General features: G+C 48.2%; 2 protein-coding genes across 2 annotated transcripts in view; one reads left to right on the top strand and one right to left on the bottom strand.

Annotated features, from left to right (window-relative positions):
• LOC149347487 (uncharacterized) overlaps positions 1 to 13650 on the bottom strand; it is a 226490-nt gene that overhangs the window by 196902 nt on the left and 15938 nt on the right. The gene's annotated exons all lie outside the window — the stretch shown is intronic.
• The window catches only part of LOC149347488 (uncharacterized), a 58216-nt gene that overhangs the window by 41349 nt on the left and 3217 nt on the right, over positions 1 to 13650 (top strand). Inside the window, exons 9-12 of the mRNA XM_089586031.1 lie at positions 3479 to 3641; positions 4960 to 5087; positions 8719 to 8863; positions 11273 to 11440. Of these exons, the coding sequence (XP_089442157.1) occupies positions 3479 to 3641; positions 4960 to 5087; positions 8719 to 8863; positions 11273 to 11440 (604 nt within the window). The remainder of the gene's footprint in view (positions 1 to 3478; positions 3642 to 4959; positions 5088 to 8718; positions 8864 to 11272; positions 11441 to 13650) is intronic.

Here is a 13650-nt window from a genome sequence, read left to right on the forward strand (position 1 = left end):
GACGGTGACGCAGGACAGTTTTTGCCTTCATGGCAATCGTAATGTTGTCGCATCTCCCTCCTTTCCCTGTAAGGGAAGATTGGATTTCTCTCTCACCAGTGAATCTGCCTACATATAATCCTCTACCTGCCACTGGTGGCAGGTGAAAGCTTCACAATGATGCCGACGCCGGACAGGTTTCATATTCATCGCCCTGCTATTGCTGTCGCATTATAAATCAACGCTTACATCAAGGTTCCCTTCGATAACGCGATTTTTAGCGGCATAGATTATTGTTCCTTGTGATCACGCGCGTAATAAGCAACCAAAATCTGTGACGTTTAACACTAAGGCCAACCTGACATAGGTGTTCGTGAACATGTAAACAATGGGAAGTAAACCTTTCGTGGGCTGTGGTCACTGTCGCACGTTTGTGACCCCAATGAGCTGATACTGACTGCCGGCACAGATTGGGAATACTGCATATACCACGCGGGGATGACGTTTTAGCCTATCAGAGACGTATTAGCGGAAACGAGCTTGAGATTACCGGATGCCTCCGGCGCACGCACGGTTGTAGTTGTGCGCCCACTTCTGGTTTACGTCTTCCTGAAAACGTCTCTACTATGCTAAAGCTCTGTTGATGTCGAGGCGCCACGCAGTGATTGCAAAGATATTCCCGGTAGGCGCATGTATGGAATCCTTCGCAGAGCCGGCGTAATTATGATAGATTATGGATGTTCCTAGCCTTATTCTTGAAATGGATCTTGTGTTGGTCATACCATAAACACCGTACCAAGAGCCCTTCTGCCGGCCAGCTTGTTAGAGTGGAAAACAAGCGAGAGAGGCGTTGACGAGTGAACGGGAGAGGTCTGTAAGATTAGTGCGTTCCGAGTGGAGATAAATGCATCAGCCAGACTTCCGTCCGCTTCTCAGATAGGGAGTTCCGCTTTTTGGCCAAATCACTCGGGTATGCAGGGGGTGACATGTGATATTCTTGATGTTAGCTCGGTTTTGACCGTTTTGTTTTTTTTGCTATCTATATATGCGTGTGTTTTGGAATAAATATTCAGTTCCAGCGCTCGTCCTTGTCTTGTTCCTGCTTTGTCCTCGTGTTTGTGCGCAATTGTTTCAGTATGCATTTCAACTAACTCGCCCAACTTTCTGCTCTTGCACGTTCCGAGTGAAACTGAAGGAGAGAGGGATAAAGAGGAAAAGGGAAAGGGGGATGTTAACCAGTAGGGTGTCCTGGCTGGCTACCCTATACTAGGGAAGAGCTTTGATGGGATTGAGAAGAGAAATAGAAAAGTAGTAAGGGATACAGTCATTGCGGCGTCATATCGAAAGGTCATGATATCAATTTTCAATGGTCGCCAAGACACTGCAGTATCAAAGAAAAAAGCACCGCTGACGAAGCTGCCCGATTATCATAGTGACGGACTTAAGTCCGCATTCCTGTATCAAAAGCTGACGTAGCGTGTAAGCTAAGCAGGTTGGCGCTCGAGCTCCCACTTTCTACGTGAAACACTGGCCAGTTTTTCATCCGTCACCTCAGGGCATTGAACCCTGGACTGCACCTTCGTCTTTCCCAAAACATACCCCCGATACAAGGGGGCCTTTAAGGTAAATAAACTGAACTGAATACCATGTCTCAAAGAAACATTGTGTTGCCGCCTATGGCTCGGTTTTGCATTTGCAAAGCAATACATGTCCCTTATTGGGGCGGCCCCGACAGCGCTGCTTGTGAAAGAAGTGGCTGTGAAGAGAGAACTGTACGTCTCCTGTGTGAGTGCACTGCTTTGGTGACCGAAAGACGTAGGCTGCGTTATGCCCTGGGCCCCCTCGGTCCTCGCCCTTTATCAGAGAATACTTAAGGTCCTGGGACAATGGCCACAAAAATCGACTCTCCTCGAGGCCTACAAGCACTGTTTTTCTTTCTGGGAGCGACTGGCTTGATGGAGTGAAACTGAACCTTTATTAAAAGTATTGCGTCTGGCAAACAACGATTACATCCGTGACGCCTCTCGGCTGGGAGTGCGTGCTTGGGCCGCCCCTGTTTCGGCAGCCCTTAATATTCTGTTTTAAACTCCCCATGTCTGCACATCATTTCGCCCGAAGCTTAGGCGCACAGAAACGCAAGCTTGCCTAAGTAAAACTGGTGCTTGGGCTAGTTGGTTCATGCTTGAAAATGTAGCGGCCTTGTCCATCGCGCCATTTTCACTACATCTTCCAGCGTTAACCAACTAGCCCAAGTAGGAGTTTTACTTCAGCAAATTACTTCTACAGTGGGCCCTTTCAGTGATCGAAGTTTCCGCACCGATCCCGCCATTTTGTGTGTTAACCTGATCGCCGCCTCAATCTGCCAGTTTCGAGTGGTGTTGTATTGCTTGAGAAGAAAAGTGGTGCTGTTGGAAGTGCACTATATCTTCATCGCTTTGGAGCCATCTTCAGGGCAAGTCAGACACGTATGAAAGATACTCAAGTCCGGGCGGCGCTGGTCCTGTCCTATGTGTTCTACTTCTGTCCTCGTTTAAGTGCCGCTGTGGCGGCTCAGTGTTTATGGTGCTCGACTGCTGACCCGAAAGACGCGTGTTCGATCCCTGCCGCGGAGGTCGAATTTCGATGGAGGCGAAATTCTAGAGACCCGTGTACTGTTAAAGAACCCCAGGTGGTCGAAATATCTGGAGTCCTTCACTACGGCGTTTCTCATAGCCTGAATCGCTTTGGGACGTTAAACACCATAAACTAAACTAAATTTTTGTCCTCATTCGGCGTTCCGTTTTCCGTTTTCATTACATCTTCAAGCAAGCTTGACATGCGAATCATTTCCACGCTAGACTGCGTCGCAGTTTGCGAGGGATGAAAAGATAAAAACTCTAGTGCTACTCGCTGCCGCCAAGAGTCCGATCTTCGCAGTGATTGCAGACCGTTCAATTCCTGCACGGGGCGCTTATGCTCATGGCGCACCGGTTGTGTTAGCTTGACCCAAGTTGCATGCCAATCGGATCGAAAGTTACAAAAATTTTGATTGTGGTTCGGCATCTTGTCCGCCTGGGTGTGTGAGAAGGGGAGCACAAAAAATTCGTGCTTAAAAATCCTGTTTTGAGTGCGGTGTCATTGAGTGTCGAAGAAGCCCGATGGCCGGAATTAACCCGCCGCCCAACACTACGTCGTCTCAAATTGGTGCGGGATGCTAAACCCCATGCACTCGTAAAATGCAATACGCCACACCATAACGTGCCAACCATACCATATCATACCCTACCACACCATACCATACCCTACCACACCATACCATACCATACCATACCATACCATACCATACCATACCATACCATACCATACCATACCATACCATACCATACCATACCATACCATACCATACCATACCATACCACACCACACCATACCATACCATATCATACCATACCATACCATACCATACCTTCCGTGCCACACCTTTATGGCAGTGCACTTACTATTTATTTTTCTTTTCCAGAGCGACGCTCTGGGATGCGAGCGCAGTGCGGGATTCTCTTCGCAGTACTCTGCGTGGGAACTTTAGCGAGCGCCTGAGTTTGTCTGACTTCTCAGGGTTCGCCATCATCAACAGCATCCTCAAGGACGGCAGGCCGAGTGGCCGAGCCCTCAACTACAGCGATGTAAGTGACCCTGCATTAAGTCGTGCTCACTGGGACTCAAGGAAAATACAAGCATGCGTGACACTCTATCGTACTCCCTCCTCTAGGCGTTCCTTAGCTATGGCTGAGTACGGATAGAATGCAGTTGGTGAGGTCGAGGTTACGGGCCGGGTCCACGTCCACAACTTCCGTATGGCGCATTACACTTTCCTGACAACAGGGGTTCCCCTGTAATTGAAATTAAGCGGGGGGAGTATTTAAATCTCCTCTGGGAGGGAGAATGGTGAGGACAGAGGAGAAACGGTAGTAATTTTTTTTAGTTAGAAGTGCAAAAAAACATTCTTTTAATTAAGGCTATGCCTTCATAAAAATGAGAGGGTGTGTAAGCACCCCCCCTTTCCCAACACCCCTCACCGCCCCCTCCCCTCCACCCTCCCGAGGGTCGTGTAGGGAAATCAGCTTATCAGCTTACACCACGGGGTGATCAATGTTTCCGCCGAAGGTGGTTGATTGTCCGTGGGTTCAGTGATATCGATAGACGTTAAGAACTGCTTGCGACGCAATTCTTTGCCAGAAGAGTAAAATGTGATTATAATTTTGTTTTGAGCGCATTGAAATTAACTTCAGCGGTGTGATTTATAACTTTACTTTGCAGGAGAGTACTTTAGGCTTAAACAGGGTTAGCTTAAGCTTCAGTGGTTACCTTCTTGAAAATATGTGTGATAGTCGTGATTTCTTACTCTCCACCGAAAGTGACGGTATACGGTTTTGTCACCGAAAGTGACGGTACCACCGAAAGTGACGGTATACGGTTTTGTAACCTAGGGGAAAACTTGTTCTAAGCTTTGTTCCGTGTGTTCGCAAAATAAACAAGAACAGAGCCCATCCAAAGTGCTCCCAGTGAAGAATAAGAACAGTGTTTGAGTAGCACCAGAAGACCCCGTGTGAACTGTGTACGCGCAGCGTGGAGCACTAGGCGGATCTCTCCAGGTCTTTTCTCGGTAAAAGTAAGTCAGTATGGCACATGCTGACGGCATTGTAAAGGCAGTGTTCCAGAACACCATCACGTCACCAGCGCTGCGCTTCAGATGGAGCGCTATTAGCGCATCGTCATCGATGAAACCACTAGATGCATGGCATAGATGAGAAATGAGAAACAAATTCAAAATGACGAAAAGGGAAACAAAAAATAAGAACAATGTCAAATGCATAAGGAAACTTCAGGCCCACTCTTTTGAGATAGACTATTCTGTGCGTCCGAGAAGCTAGCCAATCTATCAGATTTATCAGAGAAGCGGGGAGCCCTGCGGTAATGTTACACTTGTTCGCTTTCGAGCAGATATTCCGCGGAAAAGCGAGCAGCCCCAATGGCATCCTGGAGACAAACTGGTCCTTGATTCACACGGTTGCCATCTGGCCCGGAGGCAGCAGCATCATTAGTGAGGCTGCCGTTGCCAACTTACTAAGGTACGTTAATGAGCGACTTGAATGCTACTCGAAAGCGACTTGAACGACAACCATTTTAGAGCCCTCAGTGGCGACAGAACGCAAACTAAAAGGCTCAGTGCAGAGGCCAACTACTAAGAGCTGTTTTGTTTCAAAGAAAGGAATGGCATCAGCAATGTTACTTATACGCCATCGATGCCAACGCACATGGGTCCCGCTCGTCTGCCGTTTGAGCTTTTGCGATCGGCTACCTGGGGAGCTTAATTTCAGTAGGAATGAATGCGAAGATTTATAAGAAAGCTCATCACAAAAAATGACGGTCGATTGGCTTAGTTAAGCCAAATGCGAATTCGATGCGCTATCACTTCGATATTTACATCATTTCCAGTGCTTCGTTATTCACGGACGGAAGCTGTTCGCATGGCGATAACAGATTGATGCCCATGTATGTGTAATGGCCATGCTTTGCTTTACATTTATGGATTCCTGAGAGTCTATTTAACACTTCTGGCGCAGTGGTGCAGCGTCTAAATGATGCGCCACAGTCCTGCGAGGGCAGGTTCTGCCATCTGGGGAGCTAGTGAGACTCATGCAATTAGCAAAAGTAAGTGAAGTCCACGGCAGGGCGTATGTGGGCAGCCTTTGTGGGCAGCCTTTGTGGGCAGCCTTTGTGGGGCATCCTGTTTGGGAGCCATGTGGTCTCTGCAACTGGTGCCGAGATGAGCCTGCTTGTGGGCAGCCCACAGACGACCCCGATCGGGCCAGTTCGGGCGCATGTAGACAGCCGCCCTTAAGCTGCCCAAATTAGACCCGCATTGCCCAGAGCTCCTCCAATACCGAAAGGGGACCGTACGGGTTCCGCAGGGGCAGGCGCAGCTCTGAGGCTTGCCCGCATATTCTCCTGGTGGCCGGAAGTGGGCATTTTTTGGGCAGTCTCATTAGCAGTGGGCAACCCAAATGGGGGCGCATACATTCTGTTCTTAGTGTGTAAAGCCCCTCAAATGCCGAAATCGGACCAATATAACTTCTACGGGGGTAAACCAATTTCCCCTTAGGGAGCCGATGCGGGTATTCCTGAGGCTTCCATATTCCCATTAGCCCCCCTGAATCTTTCAGACACACAGAATAATGCGCTTTTCTTTCACGCGTGATATCAATCTAAGCATCTGACCTGAAATCATTTTCTAGCATGTACCTGGACATTAAATTCTAGTGTGAGGTTGAGTGGCCTACAAGCATTGACACAGGAAGATATCTCCAGTGGGGCCTTACCACAGTGCCAGAGTTTGCGTAGTCAGGCAATCAGTATGAGCGGGATGGGGTAGCTGCAGTTGCTAGAACCACTGGAAAGTCTTCAGGTGTCCCAGAAGATTGGTTGGGGTCTCGGGACACTTGCGCCCTAGGTTTCTTTTTTCTTCTGGTGTAAAATGAAAGTACGTGCGGAAAAGTCTTTAGTAGTGAAAGGGATACCTTAAAGTTAATTGTCTTTTGTAAACAATGAAGCGAACAAAAAAATTTAAAATTAAATTCTGTAGAGTGCAACGAGGGGTGAGGAAGAGAATCGGAGGAAAAACGCCGAGAGGCCAAGACAGCCGCGGGAGCTTAGAAAAAGAAACACCAGTTGATATCCTAGCTTAAGTCAAGAAATGCGCATGGACGTCAGTAGGACACATATTGTGGGCAATAGATAACCGATGATTCGTTTTGCAGCAGCTTAGATGGCGAGAGGAGAAAAAAAATACCGACGATTACGTTACTTCCTAATGCGAAATTTGAGCGCAGCAAATAAGCTGTTTCACCTTTTCGATAGATTGAGGCAAAGAAATCGAGCAACACATGTATGCGCTATCACAGAACGTAAAGTAACGTAATCGTCGGCGCTATCACAGAACGTAAAGTAACGTAATCGTCGGCGCGTCGACAACTGCGCGTCGGCAACTGAAGAGAACCCTATCCGCCACACAAGAACAGGGGGGGGGGACCCTTTCCTCCTCTTTCTGCATGGCGGCGACGGTGTTCTATGCAGTCACGTTATCTTGACCCTCTAGCGGCGTCAGCGGCATCCAGCGGTATCAGTCGGTCGCTGCTAGCGCTGGGGGGATGAAAGGGGGGCGGAGCTGGTTACGAGGCCGACGACAACGCCGACGACGACGCGAAACCCAGGAACGGACGCCAAAGAGCTGCGCTCTAAAATGAAGCAACGATAGGGCAGCAATTCAGATAAGGGTTTGACATTAGGAAAATAGTGAATACAGAGTGGGCGCAGCTGGAGAAAGACACGGCTTATCAAAGATCAATAGGAGATGCCTTTGTCCTCGTGAAAATTATACCTTTAAAATGAAGGCATACGCGTCAAGCCATTCGGCTCGGCCGCATCGTTTCGTTGATAAGGGGACTGTATCCATGGGCACGTATCGCCGTCGTTTAAACTGCAGCCTTTTCTGCAGCCCTTTCTTTATGATGACGTTGATGATGACGTTATGATGACCAAGGTGACTGGTTTGTTCCTTCGTGGTTGTAAGGTCGGCCGTAGGACCTGTTCAGCAGCGGATAAACTGCTCAGGAGAAGAAAGCAGATCGTGTGGAGGAAATTGCAAACCGGGATGCTTCCAAACCCTCAACTGTACAGTAAATGGCACCCGAAAGTCTTTAATCCTGGATATACAGTATTTGTCAAAAATATACAGCCAAAGGGGTTTGCTTCAAAGCCTTGTAGCTGGGCTTTTAAGCACAGTTGATAGTCCTAAGCTTGGGAGGGTTGAGGCCTTAAGTTCCTACTGCCTTCATGAGATTAGGGTGTCTTAGTATGCAAGAGCAGCCACGCTGCAGGACCCAGAAGCAAACCTCTTGGGCCTTATACTTTTGACATAGACTGTACGCACTGGAATAGCATTGCAGATCTAGTCCACATGGCCTAGACCTGCCCTTCGTTATAGCGACCTGAATAGAAATGTGGAACCTATCGCCGCCGCGGTAGCTCAGCGGTTATGGTGCTCGACTGCTGACCCAAAAGACGCGGGTTCGATCCCGGCCGCGGCGGCTAGAATTTCTTTGGAGGAGAAATTGTAGAGGCCCGTGTACTGTGCGATGTCAGTGCACGTTAAAGAACCCCAGGTGGTCGAAATTTCCGGTGCCCTCCACTACGGCGTCTCTCATAGCCTTATTCGCTTTGGGACGTTAAACCCCATAAACCAAACCAAACCAGAAATGTGGAACCCTGGGAGACGTTATTACTCAACGACTAAGCAGAAGAGCAACGCAAAGTAGTCGGGTCTTGTCCTGACCGCTCGCCTGGCAGTATGTTTCGACTCGTTTCAGCATTAAAAATTGGCAGTGACTTCGCTCGGCTATGCCAGAATATACATAGTGAAAGCAGGCATGCGACACTGCTGGCGAAGCGGGCGGAGGCGAGCTCAGCTACGAGGAAAGCGGTGTGACGTCATACCAAACGGCGGCGGTGGCTGCGCGGCAAGGTGCGCGGTGTGACGTCATGCTAGATGGCGCGGCGTCCGACTGCGGCGGCGGTTGCTAGGCAACGGCTCAAGGTCTCTCTGTGCCTCCTCGGAGCACCGACACAGCGAAATCGCAAGTTCGTGTCTAATGTAGGTTTTGCTACAAAATTCTTAGTACGCGCGTCTCTTTCGTGTTGCAGGGAAGCCGATGTGGTGGGGATCAGCACCAGCAATAGCAGCGACGAGTCCAACATCGTCAACACCCTGGATACAAAACAGTCGCCATACCTGGCGGCTTCCCCGCCGAACCCAATCAATCCAGCCGGTCCGAACACCAGAGGGATGGTGAGCGCTACCCGTTCAGTTGCGCTGGTTTCGATGGACCGGGCGTAATGAAAACAGAGATAGGCGGAGGAACAGAATTCAGCAAACATACACAATAGAACACTCGTACAAGCACACTACGACGCGACTATAACGGTGAAAAAAATAATAGGATGTTGAAAGCAAACAACCCTAAAAAGGGTCAAGCTACATCAAGGGGATAAATCAACAAGGGTGATGGTATTTGATGTTTAACTTCCCAAACTAGCGCGTGGTCGAGCTCCCTGAGACATGGTTGGCTGCTGGGAAAGTATGGAACCTGTTGTAATGCGTTTCGGGTGGATCTTAGTTGGTGGCCCCATAAGGATGCAGGGAGGGTTCAGCTCCCAGGGTAGCGGGATCGAATACCTCTGGTGGTTGGCCTGTTTGTACAAGGGCCAACCGGAAAATTCCTCGTTGGCTGGCTTATGCTCCTTGAAAAAATTCAGGTGTTCGAAAGAGCTCCGAAGCCCTCCACAAGAATCGCAGCGATGGGGAAGGTTTTCGAGCATGCGCGCCTTTTCGAAAGCGCAAAGAAAGGCGTGTGGTTTGATACCAGAGACCACCGGGCATCTACAAGCTTTTTCACTGAGTGCAAGCTTTCTCCTGGCCTGATGATCGGCTCCAATTGGATAAAACGCTTGACAAAGCATAGTTATCTAACCTGAGATCGAGAAGAGTGAGGAAATTTTTCCTGTCTGGGACATTTGTCAATGATCAAGCTGCCCTAGAGCATTTAAATGAAATCTTGCCCAAGCGCTGCAGTATTTGTCGTGCCTAAGCTTCCGGACATTATCCTTTTACTGGCCAGTGTGCCAGAATTGGAACGTGAATCTCAATTTTTTGTTTGTTTCAAATTAAACCTTCCTTCGAAATTTTTTTTTGCATGCGGTATGATGTCGAAAACATCACAGCTGTAATATCCGTTACTGCTTATTTGTAAACTTTGAAATATTACTAGTAAAAATACATATTTGGGCCCTGTTACAGCCGAGTGTGTGGAGTCCTGTCGCAAGAAAAGATGTTCAAATAAAAAAAAAATCAGAGCAATACTAATTAAAAATAGGTGTGATTTTGTGAAAGAGAACAAACAGCTAAATCCTGTGTGTCTTTCAATGACAGTGAGGTGTATGCAGATCTTCCTTTTTTTGAAACATTGGCGTTTTACGGGAGCAAAATTCAAAGAGAGGTGAATTCCCTCGCGTAGTCTCCCTCATTACGCCGGCTGATAGAAACGCTGTCCCATTCTATTAAATTTGTGTGCCCTGATATGCGGATGTTATCAGGCAGAGCGTTCCTAGGCAGGGCCGATGCGCATACTACGTTTGTTGGCGCCGCCCTGAGTATTCGAGCTCCCACCTTAGGCTACTCTCGGCGCGTTAGAAGCAATTCGAATCCTTTGGGGCTACTTCACGACATTGCGTCCCACCCATTGACTCAAAGATTGCATGAAGCGAGAGGCAGGGTGCATGCAGGGTGTGCTAATGTACCCCCCCCCCCCCCCCAAATACTCCTGGCGTACTCCCATCTTTAGGATGAAGAAGGAACCGTGTAGCAGGTTAGGACAGTCGTCACGTGATTACACAACACAGCCTTGTGTGGGTCGTTGTGGGACGTGCGTATCGCAGATGTGCTATAGAAAGCCATTGATAAAGAAATGCTGTACTGCTTACCACGGCTTACGAAGCACTGAGTGCGATACAGATGTAGGGTGAGCGAAAGCATTGTTCCTCTACAAATTGCTCGCTATAAATTGCGTAAAAATTTCAGGCTGCTAAAAGATTGTCTTCAGGTATAAAGAAGAAGAAATTCGCACTCCTGACCATAAGAGGTGTTTGCAATGCCATTAGCGACATCTATATAAGAAACGCGAATAATTCAAAAGTAGAACATAAAAAAAACGTCTAAACATTGTGAATGCGGCTACTTTTTTTTTCGCTGGTTATATTAGATAGCGTGTGCAAATTGGCAATAGGAATTTTCATATATTAAACATTGCTTTAAGGGCGGCCTTTAAAAGGGTACATGCCGTACCATACAATACCATTCAAAAGCATACCAAATCAAACACTGCCCTACCATACCATACCAAACCAGAGCATACCATTCCATGCCGAACCAGAGCATATCACATCATATCCTACGATACCGTACCATACCATGCCATACCATAGCATACCATGCTGTAGCATACCATACCATACCATACCATACCATACCATACCATACCATACCATACCATACCATACCACACCATACCATACCATACCATACCATACCATACCATATCATTCCATACCCAATTATACCATGGTATGCCACATACTCTACCACACCGCATTTTCAATCGAAGCTCACAGTATTGAAGTCACCGTCGTTCTTGCTGCGCAGCTGGACATTCTCGGCGAGTTCCCGCACTGGAAGCAAGTGCTGAATAGATCCCGCCTCTGCTTCTCCGTGACCACGGCCATCAACTACGCGCGGAACAGCGTGAACAAGATCGACTTCGTCGCGCCCATACGGAACAAGGAAGACGTGCAGCGCTACAGCCGCTATCAGGTAAGGGTCCCAGCATAGGTCGGTGGGCTCACTCGCAGCAGCCACGCGGGCTAGTTGGGACTCCAATTCACATTACAGACCGAGGTTGACTGAGTTCTTTTGGGTGTTCGTGTGAATTTGGCGTCTGCCAAATTTCGCGAGTCCATGAGTCGCCCCGTGGAAATGTGAGCCCCTGTTGGTTTGATGCTAGTCGTCGTTTTTGAAGAACAGCAGATTGGGCTAGTCGGCTTTGCATAGTTACTTACAATACAGCGCTACGGACACAGGTCAGAGCTGAGGATTCCGTGAGTGCTAGCTTTGCTGTGACCTGTGTACTGGAGGCTATGTGCGGGAACATAAGTGAGTTGGATGTTTTGAGCCCGAGTGAGTTCGATCTGAGGCCGAGGCTTTGAGTACTTTAGTATGAACGTTAGTGAGCTTGATGGTAGGCAGAGATGTTCAATCAGCTTCTCTGAGGCTGGCTGAGTTTTGAATGAGACTGTAATAAGGGAGTAATTACTCACTGACATCCACTCAAGCGCAGCCATACGGCTACAAAAGAAAGCTCTACGGCTTTCTCAGAAACTTGGCAGTTAAAGAAAAATTCGTCCTGGTCCCGGGTTCGAACCCAGCACCACCACTTCACCGGAGCAGTCGAATTGAGCAATAACTCGAAGTGGAAAAGTCTTGGTCAAATGTTTAGGGAATTCCCACAGGGTCGAGTAGATTTGTGATAAGGGAGTAATTACTCATTGACACCCACCCAAGCGCAGCCATATGCCTACAAAGGAAAGCTATACAGCTATCTCAGAATCTTCGCAGTGACTGTGTCGTGGAGTCCGTGAGTGCGAGGTTTAGTTCAGTTTATGGGCGTTTAAGGACCCAAAGCGACTCAGGCTATCAAAAACGCTGCAGTGAAGGGCTCCGGAAATTTCGACCACCTGGTGTTCTTTAACGAGCACTGACATCGCACAGTACATTGGCCTCTCGAATTTCGCCTCCATCGAAATTCGACCATCGCGGCCGAGATCAAACCCGCTTCTTTCGGGTTGAGTGTGAGGGTGTTCTAGTGTGATGGTAGGGTGAGCCAGTAAGTTCATGAGTCTGAGACTCAGTTTGAAGTTAGGTGTTAGCTTTCCGGTGTGAGTGAGTTCCTGTTAGTCTGAGCACATTATATTGGTTAGCACGACCATTTCTTCCCATTTCTCTGTAGCCGGGAAGTGAATACTTATTTTTACCACTGACCGAGCGGAAATATGCAGTTCACTATGACTTCAAACAAGACTGAGACGAAATGGGTCCGACGGTTGGTGCAAGTGGTTAATATTTAGTAGAATGACTCTGAGCTTGAAAATGCACTTTTTTGGACTTTAGAGTCAGAGTGTTTGGATACTTAACCGGAGTGTCATCTAGGCACGTGGGTGCGCTTCCGAGGGTGTTGTCGCTTCAATTTCTTGGTACGCAGCAAATTCCTGTCTGTCTGTAGAGTTCGCCTGTTTTCCGCTCACGAGTTCCGTACGGTCGAGTTCTTCAATCACACCATTTACTAAATTCTCCACAATGTTTGTGGATCACATAGCGGAAGGATGCTCAACGTGCAGTGGGGCACCTGGAATGCAATTTCCTCATCTCATCTTGCAAACTTTCCTGCGATTGTTCAAGCCCCTGGCCTTATAAAGATGTTCCTCTGTATGCCATTTTTGTAAGATAACTTTCATATTGCCGCGAATCTTTGTAGTGCTTGTTCATTCTTCAAAGTTGCCCGCACGCCACTTTAGTGCTTTGTTTGCGATGCAAGACGCGACCTCATTTATCTCGATCGCATCCAGGCGGAGCCGAGTCTAGGTAGTGCCAGAATGCTCTAGTAACTGTGGACACTTTATCTCGAAAGTTCGCTATCAGCTTTAAATCGATCACGGCTGAGAGCGGCGGGCATTCGGTTCAACGACCGCCGAGCACGCTTGTTGCTACGCCGCCGCCGACTAATTCAGTTCTCTGCGCATGCAAGTCAGCTAAAAAAAAAAGAGATTTGTTTAGGAGTAATTTTCTGTCTTCCTGCTCTTGGGACTGCACTCGCCCCTACGTGGAAATAATATGACAGTGCGCGGTCGAAGCCCATTAGCGGAAGCGCTGTTGGGCCAAACTGGCCTGGCGTCATAAATATAATCACGACCATAATGGCGGTCCAAAAACTGAAATATTAGCTGGTTGGTACGTTTTGACCCTTGAAG

Source organism: Amblyomma mixtum, chromosome 4, assembly GCF_055824585.1.
Source record: "Amblyomma mixtum isolate Tamu chromosome 4, ASM5582458v1, whole genome shotgun sequence".
Classification (NCBI taxonomy): Eukaryota; Metazoa; Arthropoda; class Arachnida; order Ixodida; family Ixodidae; genus Amblyomma; species Amblyomma mixtum.